At 43.7% G+C, this 22,722-nt stretch overlaps 2 protein-coding genes across 3 annotated transcripts in view; one reads left to right on the plus strand and one right to left on the minus strand.

Moving 5' to 3' along the window:
• The window catches only part of PLEKHA8 (pleckstrin homology domain containing A8), a 34,214-nt gene extending 19,801 nt beyond the window's left edge, over positions 1 to 14,413 (minus strand). The window contains exons 1-3 of one of the 2 annotated variants that reach the window (XM_049798384.1): positions 14,334 to 14,413; positions 2,042 to 2,158; positions 1,220 to 1,375 (exon numbers count right to left, since the gene is read on the minus strand). In XM_049798384.1, the coding sequence (XP_049654341.1) occupies positions 1,220 to 1,375; positions 2,042 to 2,063 (178 nt within the window). In that variant the 5' untranslated portion in view covers positions 2,064 to 2,158; positions 14,334 to 14,413. Of the gene's footprint in view, positions 1 to 1,219; positions 1,376 to 2,041; positions 2,159 to 14,015; positions 14,112 to 14,333 lie in introns of those variants that run through there. The other variant, XM_049798383.1, reaches the window with a different exon arrangement.
• A 268-nt stretch (positions 14,414 to 14,681) lies between these two features.
• FKBP14 (FKBP prolyl isomerase 14) lies at positions 14,682 to 22,165 on the plus strand. The gene is made up of 4 exons (XM_049798512.1): positions 14,682 to 15,126; positions 16,939 to 17,090; positions 19,813 to 19,940; positions 21,803 to 22,165. The coding sequence occupies exons 1-4, from the start codon at positions 14,930 to 14,932 to the stop codon at positions 21,959 to 21,961; spliced, it is 636 nt and encodes a 211-aa protein (XP_049654469.1). The 5' UTR covers positions 14,682 to 14,929; the 3' UTR covers positions 21,962 to 22,165.
• Positions 22,166 to 22,722: the final 557 nt, after the last annotated feature.

Raw genomic sequence — 22,722 nt, forward strand, 5'->3', positions numbered from 1 at the left:
CATCAGATATTTCCTTTAATCATCTTAGTGGCCCTTTGCTGGACTCACTCCAGTATGTCCATATGTTTCTTGTACTGGAGAGTGCAGAACTGAGCAGACTAATCCAGATACAACTAACAGTCACCCTGAGATTTTTCAGAAGTAATTTTTTGACATTACAGTCCTAGAATTACAAAATAAATTAATTTGTCTGTTAGTAAGACTAACATGGCTTAGTTCTGCAAATACACGAGTAGCATTTCCACCCTGTGCTACTGTATGTCAGTTTATAGATATAACTTTGTTCTGTTTCTGCACTGCGCATCAGATCCCCACTTTGTGTAGGACCCTACAGCAGCATCTGCTGCTCAGTTCTGACTTGGTTTGAACCAGTAGATGCAAAGCATGGTGAAGAGGCACATAAGGCTAAGAGGAGATGTGATTCCTCACCTCAGGGAAAGGAAGTGCCTGCTCCCCTGCATTTGCTCAGGATCGCTGACATATTAAAAATAATTTGCTGGTTTTCCATCTTCTGCATAGTCATCGTGCTGAGGTTAAGCAAGGTTAAGGCATGAGGTCTCACACTGACTCACAAATAACACCATGCTTGTAAGGAAGAGGGCTTACAAGCCCTCAAGTGAAAGTGAGATTGTTGGTGAAAGCAAAGAGGTAAGTGAATTAATTTTCATAGCCTGACCATGATCAGATTTCAGTTTCTGAATGCTAGTATGCACATTTAAAACCAATTGCAAACCTTTATTTCAATTGCCAAGAGATTCTTGAAGTGCACAAGTGCACAGCCCAGTTAGAACATGGAAGAAAAGGGTCTGAGGAACTCCAAAGCTCAAGAACCACTGGTATGAGAGGCTGGGTCATCATACTAAGACGGTTGCACAGGTGGGGGTCTTACCTTCATGCACAGTCTGCATCCCAGTGACCCGCAGCCAGTAACTACTCACTCCTTGTATTTGCAGAACCCATCAGCACATGGCTTTCAAATTACACACAGTGTATTTTAAGGAAAAGCCAAAGTTTTCAAATCCCTGCACTGAGAGTTAACACCTGAGATTTCTAGCTAGAGTTTTCACATGGCTTGGCTTTTAGAGGCACCAAAGACATGAAACACAGGTTGGACACAGAGTTCAGGTATGGATTTTGTCATCTTTGTGTGTACATCTGCTAGAGTAAGGATGGGGAAATAAAAAGCAAACAATATGTGCCAGCAAAAGGGTGTTCTTGCCTTTTTCCTTTTGTGTCCTGCTGTCGGTCAGACAGGCTTTGGCCGTTCCTAGCGCAACCAGCCACTTTTGCCTTTCAACTGCATTTCTTGCTTTCAGATAGAAGTATTGTTCCCCTGGGATGATCAGGTCCATTCGTGTATTATCTGCAGGATGAACTAGAAGCAACATAGATTTCAGACCAGTCCCTCAGCCCTTCCCAGCCCAAATACATATCCCAACAGATATGTTAGGTGACAGACCAAACAGTAATGAAAGAGGACGAATCTACAGCCCCAGACTTGCCCTGTTGGCGTTTTATGACTTCTCTTCTGAGTTAGGGAATAGACAGGACACACATGTGTACAGCTGTGGGACAAAAGGCTATGAAAGGCAGTTTTGTGATCAGTACAGTATCATCTGGGAGTCTTTATGGACAGGGCATCCTCTTCTGGCAAGCCTCTCTTTCAGGTTTCCAGCCCATAACTGAACCTCAGAGATGTGGCAAGTAATCCAATATGAGTGAGCAGACTTAGTGCTGAAGTTTATTATTCATATTTCTAGCTTCAGCTTTGTGCTTATGAAGAGTCATTTGAAGATGTATGATGTTCCACCATGGCTCATGAAAAACAGTGACCCACCTGCATGCAGAATACCCATTACATTAGAGGCTTGCAGCTCTCTTGGATTTTCAAAATACTGTAGAGTAAAAACTGGCATATAGATCAAGTTACTGAGTTACTTACAAATAGATACGAAACAAATCAAGCTGCCTAATAGCTCATCTTGAATGTAACATTAATGGACAAACTTTGTGCAGCTAAGTGTTACAGTATCTCAGTTACCTTGAATTTCACACACGGCCATTTGGATGCTTCCCTTACAACCCTTCCAGGCATCTTCCTGAGAGTCGTAATAGGACAGGATGCCACCACAGAGAAGAAACCATCGAGGCTGCCAGCCTGAAAAACAAAACTGTGTTACTCACTTACTTCTCAGCCTGCACTTCTACCACCTCTCTCATCTGGGACTCACTGCAAATAAGGCCCCAAAGATTCTCAGTTCCCCCCTGGAAAATTAAACCCTCTGAAGTAGTAAGATTTGTGGACAGCCCTGGATGTTGTACACCACAACCCCTGCTTGCTGGAAGCTACATGTCCTTTCTGCAGGTAGCTGGACCACAGCAGTATGTTCCTGAGATGCCATATGTCATTTTCAGTAGTTTTGCTAACAGGGAGTCACTGACTCACTTTCTCTCCCAAAACCACCTTTTCAGTTTGCCACCCCTCAATTCCTTCCATAACTCCTCAACCCACCTCTCCACTCTTTCCAAAAGCCATCCCAGCTGTCTTGCTTTACATGTCTCCCTCCCTCACGGGAAGGGCTAGCCAAATTGTCTTGAAAAGCAATGGGCAAGAAACTCCTAAAAATCAAGGGAAGGAGGGGACAGAGGTGGATGTGTTGACTTCTGAACACCATCTTTCAATGAAGGCGTTCTCAATAGCTCTTGAAACTCCCATGCTGCCCACATAAAAAGTAGTGTCAAATGAATGAATTGCACTTCTGGATACCTTCACAGAGAGTAACCAAAACACCAGGCTAGGCCAAAACCAGTAGTTCTGGATACACTTTTGCCCACCCTGCTGCCTGACTTCAGAAGTAAATTACCCCTTTTGTTTTTGTCATGGTTTAACCCCAGCCAGCAACTAAGCACCACACAACTGCTCGCTCTCTTCCCCACCACCCCGCAGTGGGATGGGGGAAAGAATCAGAAGGAAAAAGGTAAAACTCATGGGTTGAGATAAGAACAGGTTAATAAAACAGAAAGGAAGAAACTAATAATGATAATAATAATAAAATGACAATAATAATAAAAGGATTGGAATATACAAAACAAGTGATGCACAATGCCCACTGATGCCCAGTTAGTTTCTGAGCAGCAATTCCCCTCTCCCCCCCCCAAGGCCAACTCCCCCCACTTAATATACTGGGCATGACATCACATGGTATGGAATACCCCTTTGGCCAGTTTGGGTCAGGTGCCCTGGCTGTGTTCCGTGCCAACTTCTTGTGCCCCTCCAGCCTTCTTGCTGGCTGGCGATGAGAAGCTGAAACATCCTTGACTTAGTCTAAAGAGTACTCAGCAACAACTGAAAACACCAGTGTGTTCTCAACATTCTTCTCATACTGAATGCAAGACATGACACTATACCAGCTACTAGGAAGAAAATTAACTCTATCCCAGTCAAAACCAGGACAGTTTTCTTCTTTTGGAATTACTAAAGCAGGATGAAAAGATACAAACAAGCAAGACATGACAGCCACCATTTATGTCTAATTAAAAACTACAAGCTCATTAACTTAGGAAAAAATGAGGCAGCAATGTCACTGGAAGAAATCAGCTTTCATTACTGAGCTGCAACAAGCTTCCCCAGCCAGGACCAAGGGAGTGGGATACTGACGCTCCCACACTGGTCCAGCAAACCGCCTCTGGGAAAAACACTTTGACAAGACCACGTGGGCCACGCGGCTCCTATGCATTTTTGCAGAGGGCTCTCACTTCTGCTGTACTCTGCACCAGGGCTCTGCCAACCAGCACAGAGCTGCAGAAGCCCAGGTTGGGCTTGGACTGATACCATGTTGGAGGAATGACTGCTCCTTACCAGCTAGGGATCGATTCCTTAGGCTACTGCTGAAGCCAAGCTCAACTCAGTTTAAGGTTAAAAAGCCCTAAAGCCACAGGCTAATAGTAGGAGTATGGTTTGGGGTTTTTTGTTTAGTCGGTTTTTTAAACAAGCAATACTGCAGCATCTGGGCCAACCTGGTCTATAGGTTGCTGAACCTTTGGGGTGCCTGGAAAACAACTTAAACATAAACCCTTTTTCACACCCTTACAAAGCTCTTCCATTATTCCCTAGAAGAATATAAAAACATTATAAATGTCAAAGTGAGACGGGGAGCCAAAGGAACCTTAGTAGATATAGTAGATATATGGATGTAGATAGAAACTGTTTCATAATTACCTAGCTTATAATGAAGTTAAAGAAATTTCAATAGAGGTAGACATGGCCCAAGGGGACGAGAGGTGATGCTTAACGTTTGCATTGTTGAGGCTGGCTGGAGCAAGAGATAGTCCCTGATAAGAAGCAGAAGTCGACCCCAAGAACCAGCCTTGTGATTTGGATAAATGCCAAGGAGCAACTGAGTCTACACAAGGACATAAGGTTAAGGGGTCATCGCGAAGAAGACATACAGCCTTCATCTTCACGACCCCTGATGACCGCCAAGAGGAGGCACTGCGCAAGGCACAGTTGGGAAGAACTTAGGGAAATGACTTCTTGGAACTAATTTTAATATGAAGTGGGGATAGATCATGCCTATGTATAGGCATATTGCGAAACTCTATGTATATGTAACACTTGACTGTATAAATTTGAAGCGAACTGCCAAGTCATGCGCACACGACTTTGGTGGGACTACCCCCCCGTGCTGCCCAGCGCTGAACGAACATACCTACTTTACAGTCTCACTGATTGTGGAGTCTGTTTCCGCACGTCAAAAGTATTCTCAATACCTCTTTATTTTATGTGAAGGGAAAAAAAAAAAAAAATATCACAAGAATGAGAATAAAAAAAAAAAAAAAGAAAACAGCAAGACTCATTTTTATTTGTCTTGCTACCAAAATAAAGAAACTATGCTAAAAGTCACTATTGATATGGACGAACTCACAAAAAAAGGAGGTGATTGTTCAGCAGAGAGAAGCAGTTAATTGCTTCAGACACTCAATGGCACAAAACCAATCCTTTAAATAATGCACAGCGCCACAGTCAATACAAGCCTCTAATTCAGTCTGGAGATCCTGCTGCTACACATGAATCATTTCAGCCATGGTCCTAGAGCTTACAATTGCAGCTGATGCTCAACCAAATTGCATCCCATCAATCAAAGGCTGTGCAATCAATTAGCCAACATACAAAGCACTCTGCCTCCATCACTTTGGAGGCTGGTTAAAAATATGAGTCAATACATTTTGTTGAGGTTTATGTTTGGTTGGGTTTTTTGGTTCTGGGTCCTTTCTTTTTTTTTTTTTTTTTGAGGGGGAAGCAGCAATTATCTGTCTTCCTTTGCAGAACCTAACTCCTCTTTATTAGACACGTATTAAAAAGACTATGATAGGCAATCGTTAACTAGGACAGCATATACTTTCAGAACAGAACTGTTACACTAATAATAACACATTTTTGTAAAAGGTAAACAATAAAAAAAAAAAAAAAAAAAATCACAGCAAGGTTCTGTCAGAAGATGCACTAACCACCTGGTACTCACTGAGTCAGCAGCCATGGGAAGGTTAACCTAAACAACCAGCTAAAAATAGCACGTGGCTGACAAATCATGGGCAGTGCAACAGGGATACAATCTTTAATTATAGGATCTTCACATTTGGAGACAAGCAAAAAGTAGAAGAAAAAAAAAAAACCACCACAACAAAAACCAAAGCAGCAAAAAGACACTTAAGACACTTCCATGAACACAAGTCTTGGGTTTATTCAGTTTTATTCTCTCCCCACAAAATGTCCTAGGAATATTGCAATTTTTGGAACTGAGCATTCAGACTTCACCTGATACAAAAAATTAAAGCTGAACCTTTCGAGGCTTACTGGTGCCAGCACTAACACAACTTTGAAAAAGAATTTACTAAACCCATTTATACTGGTGATGCACAGGCAGGACAAAATATAGCTTATAGTTCCACAGCTCATTTTAGAGGCACAGAGCCATTAAAAGTAAAAATTGACCTTGCTGGGGAAAGATAGATATATATATATAGATAGATATATATATAAAGGCAATACAGTGCAAAGCACAATAAAAGTGAGAAGTAGCTTAAGGTCTCAGCCATAGAATTAAGTGAAGAGATTCCAGACAACTTCACAGGCACTGGTTAAGGTCCTAATACATATTGCACTCCTGCATGAAACTACCTGCAGTACCTGGAAGATCTGATACTGTCCACTAAAGAAACAGGTATTTAAGCAGTCTGTGCCTGTTAAGGATTCAGTATTTCCCCAGAAGCTTCCACAGCCTGAAAGATCTGCCTACTTCCACCATTACACTTCAGGAAGTCTGGATGCAGCTGTCACTGAGCAAACTTGACATTTCTTGAGTTATCAGAGTTGAAATTTGGACATAATTCAAACTTTAATGTTATACAACTCAGACTCCAGACAGCATTCATTCCAAAGTGCCAAGCCTGAAGAAGAAAAAAAACCAAAACATTTGAAGATATGTAGATCATGTCAGACATCCACAAAGCCAAACCATCTGGGAGAATTACATATTCAAAAAGTCAAACTGATGACCTGGAAAACAAGCTGCAATTAAGAGATGCCAGTTCCAGTTGCATTTCTAAAAGGCACAAAGGCCAGACACCCAAGTTTTATTATTGCTTGCTTTCCACTAGAATTATGTAATACTTTATGCTTATTAATTCCTTGAGCTTCAATACAGTTCTTTACAAAACTTATGCAATAGATAGTCCTTGGACTTCTTTGACCTTAATTCAGATTTTGAGTGCGGATAGGAGATAATTCTGAAATTTCCATGTTATGGCAACACCCTTCTAATAGGAGGAATTAAAGCCTTCATCACATCCCTACTGCTAATATCACGGGCAAGACCCAAGACTTAGTTGCAGGTGGCAGAGCAGGGGCAGATCCCTGCTTTTCTGTGCAGAGTTGCAAGAGAGTCCCAGAGTGGCTGCTCTGACAGTCAGAGACATCTTGCAGCAAGAACAAGCAATATCCAGCTTTTTACCCCACCGTGAGCAAAGCCATGCCGTGTGTTCACCATACCACCACCTACCGCTTTACCTCCCAGCACCCAAGGGCAGAAAAAACACAGCTTCTGCCCAGCGCTGTGCCAACGACTGATAGGTGGATGAGAGCTGCTGAAAACTCAGCTCAGATGGGACCAAGACAGCGCTGGTGTCTTGCAAAACACAAGAGAAAATCCAATATATGTCCTTCCTCAGTTGCCAGTGCTGATGAAAGCACTGGCACCTTTGCACCTTTGCTGAAACCCAGCCTGCTCCTGGTTGTTGATGTAGCAGCTGTTGGGCAGAAGACAGCACCTTCCCCTCACGCAACGGTGACCACAAAACACCTGCCTCCCAGTTACAACGGAAGTCGTATTCTCCTGTTAGAGGATGCATCTAACAGCCAAAACACAGGACCGAGTCAAGAGATCTTATTTCCAGTTTAGAAAGAAGACTGCTGAGCTGCCACGGACCGTGCTGAAAAAAACCCTGACTTCTGCATTAAGCTCCCTGCATCTTCTCACGTGTAAAACACACCTGTTTCATACTGGCCCACTGCTGGTCTTAATGCACTAACGTACGATGGACGAGGATTTCCTGGGGAAATTAAGGCTATGGAAATCTCCACGTCACAAACAGACGAAACACTTGTTTTCAAGATCACAGAGCACTTGAAATCTCAACTATCGGGGACCCAAACTAAATCTTACAATCCAGTTCTTAACAACTGATTGCATGACCAAGTTCAGTTCAGGCGGCCACATGTTTCATGCTGTCAGTCACTGCCAGGTTTCTAGTCAGGAAAAGCATTTAGCAAAAAAGTATCTTACAGAGACCAAACTTGAAACTTCCCCCCTTTTTTCTCATACGACAAACAGAAGTAATACAGTTAAAGGGTTATCTTGACATAAGGAATTTGTACCCAAAACTGCTGCCTGCTTTTTCCAGCCTCCTAAGGCTACCCAGTAATTCGGGAAGAGCAATCTCAGGCACTGGAACACATTTTGCAGTCTTAATTCTGTAGTGAAACAACTTGACAGGATAAAAATCCAGTCTGTATCCATGAGGGACAGCAGAAAGGCAGACAAGAGTGGGTGACAATTCACACCTCTCCTCTGAGCTACTATCCTCTCACCTAGAGAGCAGCTTCTAGGAATGCCCATATTGCAATTTTACTCTGATTATGTGCACATTAACAGCAGGAATCAATACCAAAAGCCCCTAAAGGTAATGAAGTTAACAGATTTAGCACTTCAACAATGGTATCACATTTTAAAGCACTCATTTGAGGGACACTAGAGGTTCGAGTGAAGCAAGCAACAGCTGGAACCAGCTTTAACACAGTGACCCTCTCCCAGATTATTTTTCTGACAGGGGTCCCAAAAAAATCCACCCTCATTTCAATCACAACTGTTAGTGCAGTGCTAGCAGCATTGAAAAAGCAACCTGCTGTCACAGGGCAACTGCGTTTGTTTCCAAACGCTTTTATGCCAGTGACCAGCCAAGGCATGGAGAGTACAATGTACCAGCAGTCAGGCATTTTTGAAGGGGACACAGTGAAAGGATGAAGGGCAGAGAGGCAAAAGTTCAGTATTCCAGGCCACTGCTCAGACACACTAATTCAAGTCATTCAAAGCTCCCAGGAGTTTCCCTCCTCCGTTTATACTTCTCAGCCTCAGCAAACTAGCAGCTCCTCTCTCTGACCCCTGAGGTGGTTATCAGGCCAGACGGAGCCAACACAATATATTTACGTATGACCACATGGTGGTATCTCTTCATTGTCATTCTGCCACACCTTCCACTTCTGTCCTACCCAGCCGTTCCCTGTGATCACTTACTTATTTCAGTGCCAAAAGACTGAATGCAGAGGCACCAGTACTGCAGCATACCTGGCAGGGAACACTGCACCGCGTAGACTCTGCAGCATTGCTCTAACACCTACAGAGGAGAGAGGGGACACTGATTTCCATTCCTGCAGCCTCATCAAACTTTTCTGCTGCAAGCACATTACTCAATTCCAAAAAGGTATGACAAAAGCAAGATTGCTGTGTGAAATAAAACGGGGGGGGGGGGGGGGGGGAAGACATGAGAAAGAAGGTCAAACCACACAAACATAATTATGCAACATCCAACGAGAATTAACTTACTAGTCCCTGAAGCATCCTGGGTCAAAAGTGTAGCCAGAACTGGGTGAGATTCAGTCATCCATCTAAACCAACACCTGGTCTCTGCGAGCAGCTACAGTCAGTAATACTGGGCAGACCATTGCCCTGCAGGCAACAGAAACCTCAGCTGTCTAGGTCCACCACCACAAAAGCCAGATTTCTAATCTTACACATAGAACTTGGACCATACCCAGAGGTTAAAAAGGAAAAAAATGATTTAAAAAAAAGCTTTTTAGAACCAAATGTTTATCTAAGTGTGAAGTTTTCAGTTACTTCCTCCATCTCTGGAAACAGAGGACCTTATTTCCAGAGCTTGATACCAACTGGAAGCATACATGTCTCCCATCCTAAAAGGTCAGATTTCTTCAGTTAAACTCCCAAAACAAAGACTCACTCTAAGCAGTATCATGTGCATCTGGATTCAAGCTATAAACGCTAATGCTCTTTCACATTTTCTCGAGCTCTCCCCCAAGTTTGTCAAGGAATTCTGAATCATTAGAGGCAAGAGTAATTTAAAGTTTTATGTAAAGCTGAAATTTACTGCTCGGCTCTTGGCATCTCGGGATAAATCGAAAAGAATTCAGAGCACAACAATAAAATGGGAGTGGATGATTACATACAGGAGGATGGGGAGACCTAACTATGGTACGTGGTATGATGCAGCGTCACTAGTGATGGCATGAATGCGAGGCTGACATGCCTCAAGGAAGATTAATTAGTTAGGGTTACAGTTAGTACAATTAAGCAAGTGAATATTTAAATACCAGGAAAAGCTTAGCTTTGTGAAGAAACGTGATCAAAGCCATTTCATGAAGCACATAACTAATACCAGGCAAGTCAGTGGAGGCAGTCATCATTTTTCTTTCTAATGATGAAGCTGCCTTTGATCCCCAAGCCAAGAGCTGATACATACCACCTCTTCCAGAGTTAGCAGCATTCCTGCCTGTGGCCAGTGATCCCAGGTAAGGCGTGCCTACACTGAAGATCTGAACTGAATTTCAACAGGAAAAAAAAATCAACTTGAAAGCACCAAACTCTCACACGCACCACTGAAGGAAGGTATTTCCCAAATCCATGTTCTGTTTCCCTGTGGGTAAGCAATAGCTTACTCATTCTATAAACCTGGTGAGAAATCAAAATCACAGATGATTTTTACGAGGCAGTCTCCAAAGACTAAAGAAATTTCTTTTATTAATCAGAAGGTATGCTTAACAAAGAGTGTAAATTGCAGCTTGAGTTCAGCCAGAGAGTCCTGTGGGAGACAGTTTACAAAGAGCAAAGATCAGCCTTCATGTGCAGTTCACCTCTGCTCTCTCCTTTCTCTACCCTGCAAGCAGCATCCCCCAGTTTGAGACCAGTCATGCTACAACACTGCAGCCAGGATCTGGCTTTGACACTGTCCACACCAGAATGCTTTATGCTCAGCCAGGACCACAGGCAGCAGCAGGACAACAGACCAAGGAGCTATAGGGAAGGTAGAGGGTGACACATTTATCACCACAACTGCTTACTACAATAAGCAGTACTGAAAAAAGAGTTATGCTCCCTTTATCCATGCTGTAAGCCCATCCCTAGCCTCCACAACCTTTACCAAGTAAGGCTAACATCAGATAGAGAGTATTGGCAAAGGATGAAATCTAGACATTTTTTCAAATCAAGTTACACACTTTCACAGTAGCCTCAGCTGAGGCCAACATACACACCTGCATGATTTAAGTCACCTAGCTCTGGGTTTTGAGGATTAAGAATTTGAAGTTTGCAGAGGCGTCATATTTGCCCAAGTGAAAAAGTGCTATCACACTTTATATGTCAGCGATAGTTCTGCCTGAAAAGTTCCCTGCCTCCTTAAGGTTTTAACCAGTTTAGTGGGAGGAGCATAGACAAGAGCAATCTCAGGACACACTTATTGCAAACACAAGATCCCAAACAGAGTGTCATCAGCTAGACCTGTGTGCATGTGTATCAGATCCAAAGTCGGCACACTTCACACCAGAGGAAAAACCCTACCTCCAAGCAGAAACAAAGTAACACTAATTCAATTTATCCTAATCTATATAAAGCAAACAAGAGCATTTATTACAAAACAAGATGACTTGTTTGAGCAGTAAGGCAAGCTAATCTGTCTTTCAGTTGCTGGCAATCATGCTGTGCTTTCTGACCTTTGCCTGCAGAAAGCCAAACTTGTTTCCTACTTCTGAAATGTTCTTGCTGTCAATAACTATGCAATTTGCAACACAGATCTAGCTCCCTGCCCAAGGGCCAGGAGGAAATGGGTTGATGCGGAATTGACCTCTCATGATGGCGATGACAGAAGACATTATAAAACCAAAATTCCCAGAAAAGGCTCGATTACCAACAAACTCCATCAGCTCCTCTCACAGCAAGAAGGGAAAGCAGTTCTCCTTTTCTAGTTTTAAGCTTGTTCTTTGGTGAATGCCTTACCTCCTCTGTGTGAAGCAAAGGTGTGTTCCTCATTACGAGGAGGAAAGGGTGCAAGATACCTGCAGTGTATGTTTCCATCAGCACTGTGTTACTAACACAGGCATACACCGACATACAGAGATGACTGACATACACTTTCCCTACTTTTTGCGTACATCATTTACACTATGCAACACCAGAGCAGTTAACCTTGAGCAAGAGGAAAAGCATATTGGTGGCAGAATACTGACAGAAAAACTGTTCCGGATGACTGGATGAATCCTCTTGCTTCCCTTAATCTGCGAAAGGAGGCTTTCCTGTCTGTGCTACTGCTACCATAAATGCCACATTCCAGCATGATTTTTTTTTTTTTTTTTTTTTTTTGCATCATCACATAAATTTATAACTTCAGGGTAGGAAGTCTTCATTGTATGCCAAAAGAAAGCACATGTAAGCCTAGTTAGCTTGCAGAACAGCAAATTTACTGTTAGGAAACACACACCAGGCAGGCCTTCTACAACCTAAGAAAAGGCATGGAGTGACCTTGACCACCACACTTACTAGCAGACTCAAGTTTCAGCAAAGAAATCAGAGATGCTTCAATTCTCCATCACTGATTTTCTCTCTATTGAGAACAAAAAGTCATCTGATTTTCAGCTGGGGCAGATCTCACACATCCAAGGAAAAGAGATCCCTTCAGTCTGCATTCACTTAGACCGAGGTTTGCAAAGTGTCATCCTTCTTCATGAAGGGTCATTTGGTTGAAAGTGCATATCAGTGTGGATAGAAAAAAAAAATTATTAATTTTGATGGAACTGGAATATTTCTGGTTCTTAGTCTTCATCTTACCATCAAAACAGAAGACAAGTCTGATCCTACCACATGCACACTCAGGCACAAATGCTACAATGCCAAATGCCAGTCAGTTGTCTACACACACACACTGGTTCCCACAGACACTCTCTCCCCACATCTCACGGCGCAAAAGCAAGCGCACGGGTTCCGAATACACCCTGGCATCTAAGCAATGCAAAGAAAAACAAACACGGAAAACTTTAGATTGACTGAACCATGTATATTTTTACTATGGGGAAAGGACTAAGAACACTGCCCGAGTTTTGGTATGCAAATGCAAAAGCCAAGCACGGCCACTCCTACTGCCACACACTCCATAATCCAAGAGCATTCACAAGTAATTAAAAAAAACATAATAAATAAAATCCATGCCTATTCACTGAGACCTGACAATTTTTGATTCCCCTCTCGGAACACCTATCGCCTAAAGGGGAAAAGCCGCAGCAATCTTCCTGCACACAAATAAATCCAGCTTCACGCACCACTCCCCCCCATCCCCCTGCCACATGAATTCATTACTTGCTTGTGCTTCAGCTTTTTCTTTGTTTAATTTTGATTTCCCACACTTTCCCAAGTAACCAGAGAGGTGCAGCTGTTCCAGCCTCTCTGAAAAAAATTCAAGCAGGAAGGCAGCCCTCCTGCCTGCACTCCCCAGCAAAACTTGCACCTGGCAATGTCAAGGTCGTGGTTGTTTTTCTCTGACCATCATATTTCCAAATTGTTTCAGCAAACGAGGGAGAGGTTTGCACCAGGCAAGACCCCATCCACGCACCCCAAATGACAAGCCACCCCTGACTCCAACGTGTCAGGCGGTGGTCACCCCCCAGGAACACCCCCCGGGAACACGGGTGGCACCGGACCCTCCCCACCCCCGCAGAGTTTCTGACCCCACCACCTTTAATCTCCTCTGAGCAAACCCTGGCCACGCACGGCTGAGCCCAGTCTGCTACGAAAGTCAAACCTCCCACAGCACAGGAACACCAAAAAATTAAATTCTGGGCCTAGCGCTAGCAGGACAGTCATCCTTGTCCCCTGTCCCTGTGTCCCCGTCCCCCCCCCCCCTTTTTTTTTTTCCTTCTTTTTTTTGCATGCATTTTCATCCAACTACCCCAAGTGTCATTTAATGCCAACACCTCTTCCTCCCGGGCCCGGGATTCCCCTGACTCCACGAAGCAACTCAGTAAAAGTTTCACAGGGCCGTACGGAACGGGGAAGTTCGCTGGCGAGTAGGACCTAACACACCCAAAATAATCCCAAACTCCGACCCACAACCCCAGGGAGGGCAAGGGACACCCCAGACGAGCGCTGGCACCCACAAGTGGGTTAAACGCCTCCTCCAGCGCTGGACGGGTGGCAAGGTGTGACAGCACAGCTGGAAAACCAGGATGAGCCGGAGCCCGTCCCCTGCACGGTGGGGTCAGGGGGCAGCGTGACCCAGACTCAGCGAATACACATATATCTATACATATATGTATCTCTATCTCTGTACAGAAGAAGATAATGGGACCCGCCGCGCTAGGGAAGCCCGCTCCGCGCAGAGGCTGAGGACTGGCAGCAACTCACCACTCAGGTAGTTGGTCCACTTGTACAGCACACCCTCCATGGCGGCCGGCCCCCGCCCCCATGCAGCGCGGCCGCCTCCCGGCGGAGTCACGCCGCCCGCCGCCGCCGCCGCCGCCCCCCGCGCCCCGCCGCGCCGCCGGCACCCAGGGCCATAGCGGGGCGCCGCCCGCCCGGCCCGGCCCTGCCCGGCCCGGCCCCCACCGCCGAGCCTGCCCACCGCCGCCACGCTCCTAACGCAGGCCGCGCCGCTGCCGGGCACCCGAAGCACGGCCCCGCAGCGCTACGGAAGCGCAAGCGGTTCTAGGAATCGCAACCCACGTGATCGGCAGGAGACAGGAGGGGGGGATCAGGCGCAGAGCGCCCAAAGCAGGTGGCCTTCCGCAGCCAATCGAAATGCGCCTTCCGTGAGAGCGCCGCCCAATCGGCGGCCGGCAGGAGCCGGCTCTATTGTGTGAGCGCTCCGCGGGGCTCCCCCTCTTGCTAACGTTCGCTTCCCGGAGCGCAGAGGCCCGCCCACCCCCACGCTCAGCGCCCCTCCCACGGAGCTCTGCTGCCTATTGGGCATGCTGAAGGACGGACATGGGCGTGTCCCAATGGGCGGCTGCTTCTTCTGGGCTCGCTCTGAGGCGAGCCAATCAGAGGTCGCGCCCCCTGGCCCGGACCGTCGGAGTCCGGGGTCTGCCAGCTGTGAGGGCGGTTGCCACGTCTGCTGGGCGGGCGAGCGGGGCCGCGCAGCGGGCTGGGCTCTGCTCTGCTCTGCTCTGCTCTGCCCTGCCCTGCTCTGCTCTGCTCTGGCTGCCCCCGCCGCCGCCGCCGCGGGGGGCCGCGCCGCTAGGCTCGTAGGCGAGGGGTGCGGGATGGTGGCCCGGCGGCGGTGAGGTGGGCGCCGCGGGGCCCTGGCTGTGGGGGCGGCGATGGCGGCGCTGCTGCGGGCCGCCCTGCTGGGCGCGGCGCTGGGCTGCGCGGCCGCGGCGCTGATCCCCGCGGCTGACGTGAAGGTGGAGGTGCTGCAGAAGCCGTTCCTCTGCCACAGGAGGACTAAGTGGGGGGACATGATGCTGGTTCACTACGAGGGCTACTTGGAGAGGGACGGCTCCATGTTTCACTCCACGTAAGTAGCTCGCCCCGGGCGGCTCGCCTTCGAGGGGAAATCGATATATCGTTCTCTGTGTATCTTTTTATGTATTTCAGTGTGGGTGATCTCTTCTGGCTGTGCTTTCCTGAATCCGAACCCCTCATAGTGGCCCGTAATCCAGCTGCGAGATAGCTCTGTGAGGGGTGTTTTGTTGAGGACGGGCGGGTTTTAATTTTATTTTTACAATTGCCCCTTCTTCCCAAAACGCCCAGAACTTGCGTTTACCTGTGTGCAAGGAAACAAAAGCAATTCATGCATGGTCATAGCATGCCCTAGATTTTATTTTTTATTGAATTAAAATAACTTAAATAACGCTGCACAAATGTGTCAGTGGGACCCGTTCCACTGCCACCTATTTTCAGAAAGTTTGGGTTGCCTTTATACTTTGACAGTTTAGGGAGCACTGACTCGTAATGCTATTTAAGATGAACGCCAACAGTAAAGCTTGTCTCTTTTCCTTTTTTCCAGATCGAGGCTATAAAATAAACCTTATTTAGCTTTTGTTTTCTGGTTAGTCTGTAAAAAGCAGAGCCATGTGGCGTTTGTTAAAAGATGGGGATGTTGCGCATCCTCTTCTGATTTGGACACGGGTATGTGATCTCAGCAGTTTAACAAGTCTTCTGCTATGCACGAATTTCTGTCTGGTTTCTAGGGGAGAAGCCTGCCTCTAATTTAAAAAAAAAAGATTATATATATCCTTCCACTACTGGCAGCACAATGACAGCTTTTCATTACTGAAACAGCATATTCTTCACCTGCCCCCGACCAGACAAATCAACATACCAGAGCCACAGTAATGCAAGTAGGAGGAAGAGCCAGAAATTCGAGGGAGTCCTGCTGAGAGCCTGCAACGACTTGCTAATGTTGTCTTTCCTGTAAAACATCAACGAGGTGTTAATAGTGGGAGACAGCAAAATGCTCAAGTATCTGTAGGCTATGTCTGAAGTCTACTTTTGTGGATTTTTTTTTTTTTTTTAAATCCAATGTCTTGCATGTTTGTACTCTTGCAGATGATTTAAACTAAAATCTCGCTAATTTTCTCTTGTAGTTAACCTGCCTCTCTAAAAGGAGTTATAGTGACACTCTTGAGTTTTTGCTGCTGACTAACTTCTGTAAGTGCTCTGTTTTCTTGTTAAGCACCTTTGCTGCATGACTAGTAAATAGAGCTTGTAAAATTCTGCCTCTGTCAGTGGAGTGAAGGTAGTCCTGGTATACCACCTGGTTAAATTGGGAAAGGGGCTTGTCTGCCTATTTTAAACTTGAATGGTTTGCATGTGTTTGTTTCTGGTTTTCCATACCGTCTGTTGTGTAGTTGTTTGGGGTTTTTCCCAATGGCTTTTTTGGAAGAGACGTGGCTGATTCTTCTAAGCATGTTATAAGGTATATTGTAATCATGACCAAGCTGGTTTTTGATTTGCAATTTACCAAAAAATATGCATGGCCTTGATAGTAGATTTTAAAGTAGAAATGCCTTTCTAGTCTGTTCAGTTTCAGGGTGGAAATAGATGATCAGGGAAGTGAAGGTGGAGATACAGGTTGCTCAGTGTTGTCATAAACACACCACATAGCTGTTCTATTTCTTTCTGCTTCTAATGGAACCTTGTCATGCAAGACATAAGTTTTAAAGATTTCCAAAGTCTAGGCCTTGCATTTAAGAAATGCCAAGGTGCCAAATAGGGGTGTTTTTTTAATTCTATATCTATGCTGTGAGCATATTCCATCTGTTACACGTGCCTCTTACGGAACTTGCTGTCTAAAGACTAAGTGTTTTATTCCGTTCTTTTCCAGTCACAAGCATAACAATGGTCAACCTATGTGGTTTACACTTGGCATAAGGGAAGCTATCAAAGGCTGGGACAAAGGTTTGAAGGACATGTGTGTGGGAGAGAAGCGGAAGCTAACTATTCCACCAGCCCTTGCTTATGGAAAAGAAGGGAAAGGTAAAACACCTGAAGTCCTTCCCTTACATTAATTGTTTTTAATCTCTGTATTTTACTGTTATTCTTGGCCTAAGAGTTTAGCAAGCTTTCCAGGCTGATTCCATTAAATAAGAAAAATTTATGGAGCCAGGTGATCTTTTCTCACAAATTTGTTTTTCTGCAGAAATAACCATTAAGTGGTTGTGTGGTGAATGCAGGAAAAAAACAGGAATTGATGGTAGCTGCTGTGCTGTATGTTCAGAGTGTCTTGTCTTTTCTGTTAGCGCTGTGCTCAACAGTGCCCTGCTTTTTTTTTTTCTTCCCCCTCCCTTCTTTTTACAGTCAAGCTGGAAGTGGTTGCTTAGGTAACAGTTGGCTTTTTGGCTGTCGCTTCTGTGTTTGTGGCAATACTTCATGAATGTGCATGTGCAAGCCTCATTCTTGCTTGCAGGTTTCTTTTAGGACCCTAAGAAACTCCCTGTACTGCCGCCCAACCAGTTTGAAGCTGATAGATTGAAAAGTCACTGTTTATTTCTCCATACAGGGACACTTAATTGTTTCTCTCTTTTGGTTATATTTGATTTGGGAGGTGGTCCCTGTTATCCACAGTAAGATATGCAGGTACATGGGCAGTCATGTTGACACCTAATGCAAATGTGTTGAATGGTGTACAGACAGATAAAAGCATTCTTTGTAGTGTTTTCTCAACCTGACTACTACTGATGGTGTTTGGGGTTTTTTCTTTCAAACATTCCAGATTTCTATTTTAATGGGAGGGCCAGATCTGGAATTTGAAGTTAACTGAGTGACAGCTTGAATGATGCAGGAAGGTTACTTTTCTGCTTTATGGGTTTTTTTTTAGTTAACTTTTTTGGAGCAATTATTATGAATATTTTTGTCATAACAACAGTTATCACAAATGACCTAAAGTAATGCAGCATTTCAAAGCAGAAAGGATAAATGTCTTGGAGCATATAGTCCTTCCTGCTACTGTCCTCTCCCATTAATCTGAGACTGTTTTAGGAATTATGAGTGTTTGCATGTCTGTATCTTCTGGCAAGTAGGGCTGAATGTAGACTAAATAGTACTCCATGCTAAGTAGTACTCTACACATACAGCATACTCCATACCCTCTTTTCTTGAAAGTATCCTTTTAAAATGTATTTTTCTAGACGCCTTAGTTTGGGCTTCAAGAGATAGTATTAGAAGAAATCACATTTCTAGTAGAGAACAGGAAGCTTGTGGTGGTCAGTTAATTGACTGTATGCAGGGCACAACTGTAAATTTTTCCACAAAAAGATAATTAAGTGCTGCAGTGCTCACATAGTCATCACAGGCCTAATTGCCTTGATTAATATGTGAAGCACTACAGTTCTTCAAAGATTTGCAAGCCTCACCTCTGTGTTTAGTGCAAGAAGGTTGAACAAGTAAACACTAACTGCTGTAAGAAGTGACTTGCTTTAAGGAAACTTTGAAGTGTTTGAACATAATTATTTTTCTATTTTCAAATTATGCCCTTGAAGACAGAATTATTCAATTTTCTTCATGCTTTCCTCTGAATGCACATAATTTCACTAGCCTCCCACCTTGCTTGCTGTCTGACTTGAATGATGAGTCAGAAGCCTTTTTCTGTAACACTCAGAAAAATTACCTGTGTTCCAAACTCTAAGCAGGTCACCATGCCCTGTATTTCTAGAAGTTTCTGCACATTTATTTATCCCAGAAATCTACAAGCCTGTTTGTTGCTGCAGCTCAGGGTGTATTTAACACCATAGCTCCAAAATAGTAGATGTGGATTAGTTTTTTTTCCCCTTATCTTCTCAAGGCAGAGGAGTATTTTTCTGGGGTGCTGCCATCCAATATAGAAATATATTTGGTCCTGTTCAACCTCTCTATATATAAAGGACCAAAGTGATGTGCTAAAATGTCTTTGGCAGTAGCTTCAGCCATCAGCATGAAGGCATATCGCATCGCTGTAAAAGCCAATGCCTGATAAACTGAAATTCTTGAGGCGTGGTGGTTTCTGGCACTATTAGGAAATTATCAGTCTGTTCACCTGCATCAAAAATGGCATGATGTCAACACGTGCCTTTTGAGCAGGTTTATATAGTTTCTGCTGTGTGTTTGGAAATAGCTCAGTGCCTTGTGCAGCAGTCCAGAGGCAGCTATGGGATACTGACAGCATTGCTTCACTTCTGTCGTTCTCTGCAAGAAGAGTTTTTCCACTGACAGCATAGCAGGTACAAGGTGTCAGTTGACAGCAGAGAGGAATCTGGAGACTGGTGGGGTTATGGTGTATCAGAAGGACTGAACTCTCCCTTCTTGCTACCCTGTCCATCAGTCTTGGCTGTAATTTGCGGTAGCTGCCACCTGGCTGGCTGTACAGTCTCCTTCACCATTTTCCACTTTTATCTGGCTCTGGCCATGAAAAAAGATTCAAGAATGTTGTCTGGTAAACCTTTGATGAGGATGGCTGAATGTGAGCTCATACCAACATGTACTAGTCTCCAACAAAACTAGTTGCATCTAAAATTGCATATGTGCTGTAAGGGGTGCTCAGGGTCCAGGCTACCATCTGAAATAGTTGGTTATCACTGTTACAGATATTTATCCTTGTTAGTTCAAATTGCAGAATGCTTTGAAAGTAGTAGGATTACTGGAACATTGCTCTGATGCATACAGCTTTTGTATGGCATGAAATATGTAGTTTTTAACTTTTCTCCATGTTTACTGTTTTGGGCAGGAAAAATTCCACCTGAGAGCACACTGATTTTCAACATTGACCTTCTAGAAATTAGGAATGGACCAAGGTCTCATGAGTCATTCCAAGAGATGGATCTTAATGATGACTGGAAACTGTCCAAGCAAGAGGTGAGTGAGTTACACTTCTTGTGGACAAACCTAACAAGGTAGGATAGTGGAAAGGGAAAGATAAGCTTAACTTGACCCTGTTAGGGAAGTATCTAAACACAAGTTAGATTTTAGCTACTACTGTGCACAAAGCAATTCTGCAAGCAGAATACACACTATTTAAGAGTGCTTAAGGCAATTATTTATTGGGCAATGTACAGTATGGGTAACTAGGTCTAATGAGTTGTTAGTACAACTACTGAACTGATACCCTCATCACTCATGGTAACACTCCCAAGAAGCCATTGCTGGCCAGGTGGCTGTTAGTCATGTGGGGACGGGTGAGTCTCTGTTCTTCGCTGGAGATGACTTTCAATGTTGCTGCCTTCGATTCTCTGTTTTTTTTGCCTGTGGTGTTTTATGCCTTTTTGTGTTGGTATCTTTCCTGCTGAATGCTCTTGAACTACTATTCCTGGCTCAACAATTAAGCTCCTGTCTGTGCTTTGCCTTTCTTGTGTGGCTTCAGCTGTCATACTTTCTTACACCCTAACAATAGATTTTTTTGATTTTTTTTTATTTTTTTTTTTCTTGGTAAAACTAAGCCAAGGATGCACATCTATGCTGCACCATGTTGAGCCTTGGATCCCAGTGGAACTGCTGGACTGGGGGTGCCAAAGCTGCCTCAGTAAGCTGAGGCGTAGGCATGAGACCCATTGTGTGCCATGCTTATGGGAGACTTGGATGAAGTAAAACAACTTAGAAGTAAAACCAGACTTCAGGGCTTTTGAGTCAGTTACGGTTTTACTAATAAACTGGATTTAGAAATTATTCTGCTGTAGGGCAGTCCTGTTTCATAGCATTCACTGTCTGAAGGACATGTATTCAGCATTATTCACCTTCTGTTTGTCTCTTATTTTCACTATTCTGCTTTTCCAATGTGCCAAAGTTATCCATGAGAAGTTAGGATAAACCACTGAGTTCTTTTTGATTTGGGGCTGGTACAGTTTGCTAGACCCAAAAGACTAATCTTTTGTACTGTACATCAGGCAAACTGTCAGTGTGTCCAATGTCTGTGTATTAGAAATGTAAGCAATGACCCTAACAAATACCACAATGTGGAATGAATAAAACAGACCTGAAACGTAGCCCATTTATCTAGCTGTTAACAGTCTGCTGTTACAGTTCTTGTTATACAAGTGATATCTCTTCACCAGGTGGGTATGTTGGTATTGATATTCTTGTAGAAGGCTCTGCAGTTTAGAACACTTGGGATCTTAATAGTTAAACCTTAAACTCAGTAAAAATAATCTGATGTTCAAACCACTGCTCACCATTAGTAACTAGCTTAGTGTAAATAACTGTTCCAGTAGTCTGTTTAAAAACCACATTGAGTCTTTGTCCCTCAAAATTTTGAGATGTCTAATAAAGATTTATTTCTAATGTAGTTCCCATTAGAGCAGGAAACGCTGAGGTTGTGGACAGATTTCTGTATATATCTGGGGTGGCTGGTTACAAAGTGCTAGGATGTGAAAAAGCTGTTTGGGTCTCTGATCAGTTGGTAGCTAATAACTTCTGCCTGGCTATTTATACTTTACTGTATAGACATCAGATGACAGGTTTTCCTGGCTCATTTTTCAGTCAGATACCATAAAGGTATGGCAACTGATTTGCTAGTTTTACTGTCACTTATACGACTAAAGAGTCTTTCATTGTGGAACGGGGCTACAGAATCAGTCAGACAAGTATTATTCTGGCAGTGGCATAGGGAGGAAGGTATCTATTGTCTAATACTACCATCCTGGACAGAGTGGCCCTCTCTTAGGCTACAGTAATCAATTCTTTCATAAACCTAAAAACATTAACTCTCACCTTTTGTCTAACAGGTGAAAATTTACTTGAAGAAAGAATTTGAAAAGCATGGAGCAGTGGTAAATGACACCCAGCATGATGCTTTGGTTGAAGATATATTTGATAAAGAGGATGAAGACAGTGATGGGTTTATATCTGCAAGGGAATTTACATACAAGCATGATGAGCTGTAGAAAAGGGTGGCGTAATTTTTTTTTGACACAAATGGCAGTGAGTTAGACTGTCTGGCTCTCTTGTTCTCCTAATTCTGTGTTTTGGAGTTGACACCTGGTGTTGGCAATGAAGTGCTCTTTGTTTATATAAAAGATAATTTCTGTTCATTATGTAAAAATGTTTTAAACAATTTTGAAGTATGAAAATGTACCTCCTTTTATGCAGCGAAGACTTGCACATGAGTGTTTTTTAAATTTTGTATTAACTTATTTTTCCAGAAGTGAAACAAACTTTCCAGTTATCAAACATTGTGAAAATCATAATCCAGTTCAGTGCCATTCTGTGATTTGTTTGTGTTAAGATCGCTTTCAGTGACTCCATTGTGTATAACTTCTAGTCTGTTTTAATTACTTGACCTTCCTTCTTGTGTGTCACTGCATAAAAAGCAGTGTGCTGACCTTGCTTTTTTTCCCCACAGATTTTTAAAAGATGTACTAGAAGGCATCAGCATCTCTTTATACAGCTGAGAAACTGATACAAAGCTGAATGAGAATAATGACTATCCTGTGCTGATTTTGCTCTTGTAAAGGGACAGTATTACCAACCATGCCAATAACTGTCTGCATTTTTCTTTAAATTATGTCAACAAAGGAGGAGTTAAATGTCAGACTTTCACTTTTAATGTCAGCAGCATTCTAGGCAATGTCTGTAATGTGGAAAATAGCAAGTTATGCTGCAGTGCAGAGGTGGTGTCCTTTACATATACTTAATTTGTTTTGAA

This window comes from Accipiter gentilis, chromosome 4, assembly GCF_929443795.1.
Source record: "Accipiter gentilis chromosome 4, bAccGen1.1, whole genome shotgun sequence".
Lineage (NCBI taxonomy): Eukaryota > Metazoa > Chordata > Aves > Accipitriformes > Accipitridae > Astur > Astur gentilis.

Coding starts and splice junctions, on each gene's coding strand:
- FKBP14 (XM_049798512.1), top strand. CDS start 14,930: ATGGCGGCGCTGCTGCGGGCCGCCCTGCTGGGCGCGGCGCTGGGCTGC. Junction 15,127..16,938: donor GGCTCCATGTTTCACTCCAC/GTAAGTAGCTCG, acceptor GTTCTTTTCCAG/TCACAAGCATAACAATGGTC. Junction 19,941..21,802: donor GGAAACTGTCCAAGCAAGAG/GTGAGTGAGTTA, acceptor TTTGTCTAACAG/GTGAAAATTTACTTGAAGAA.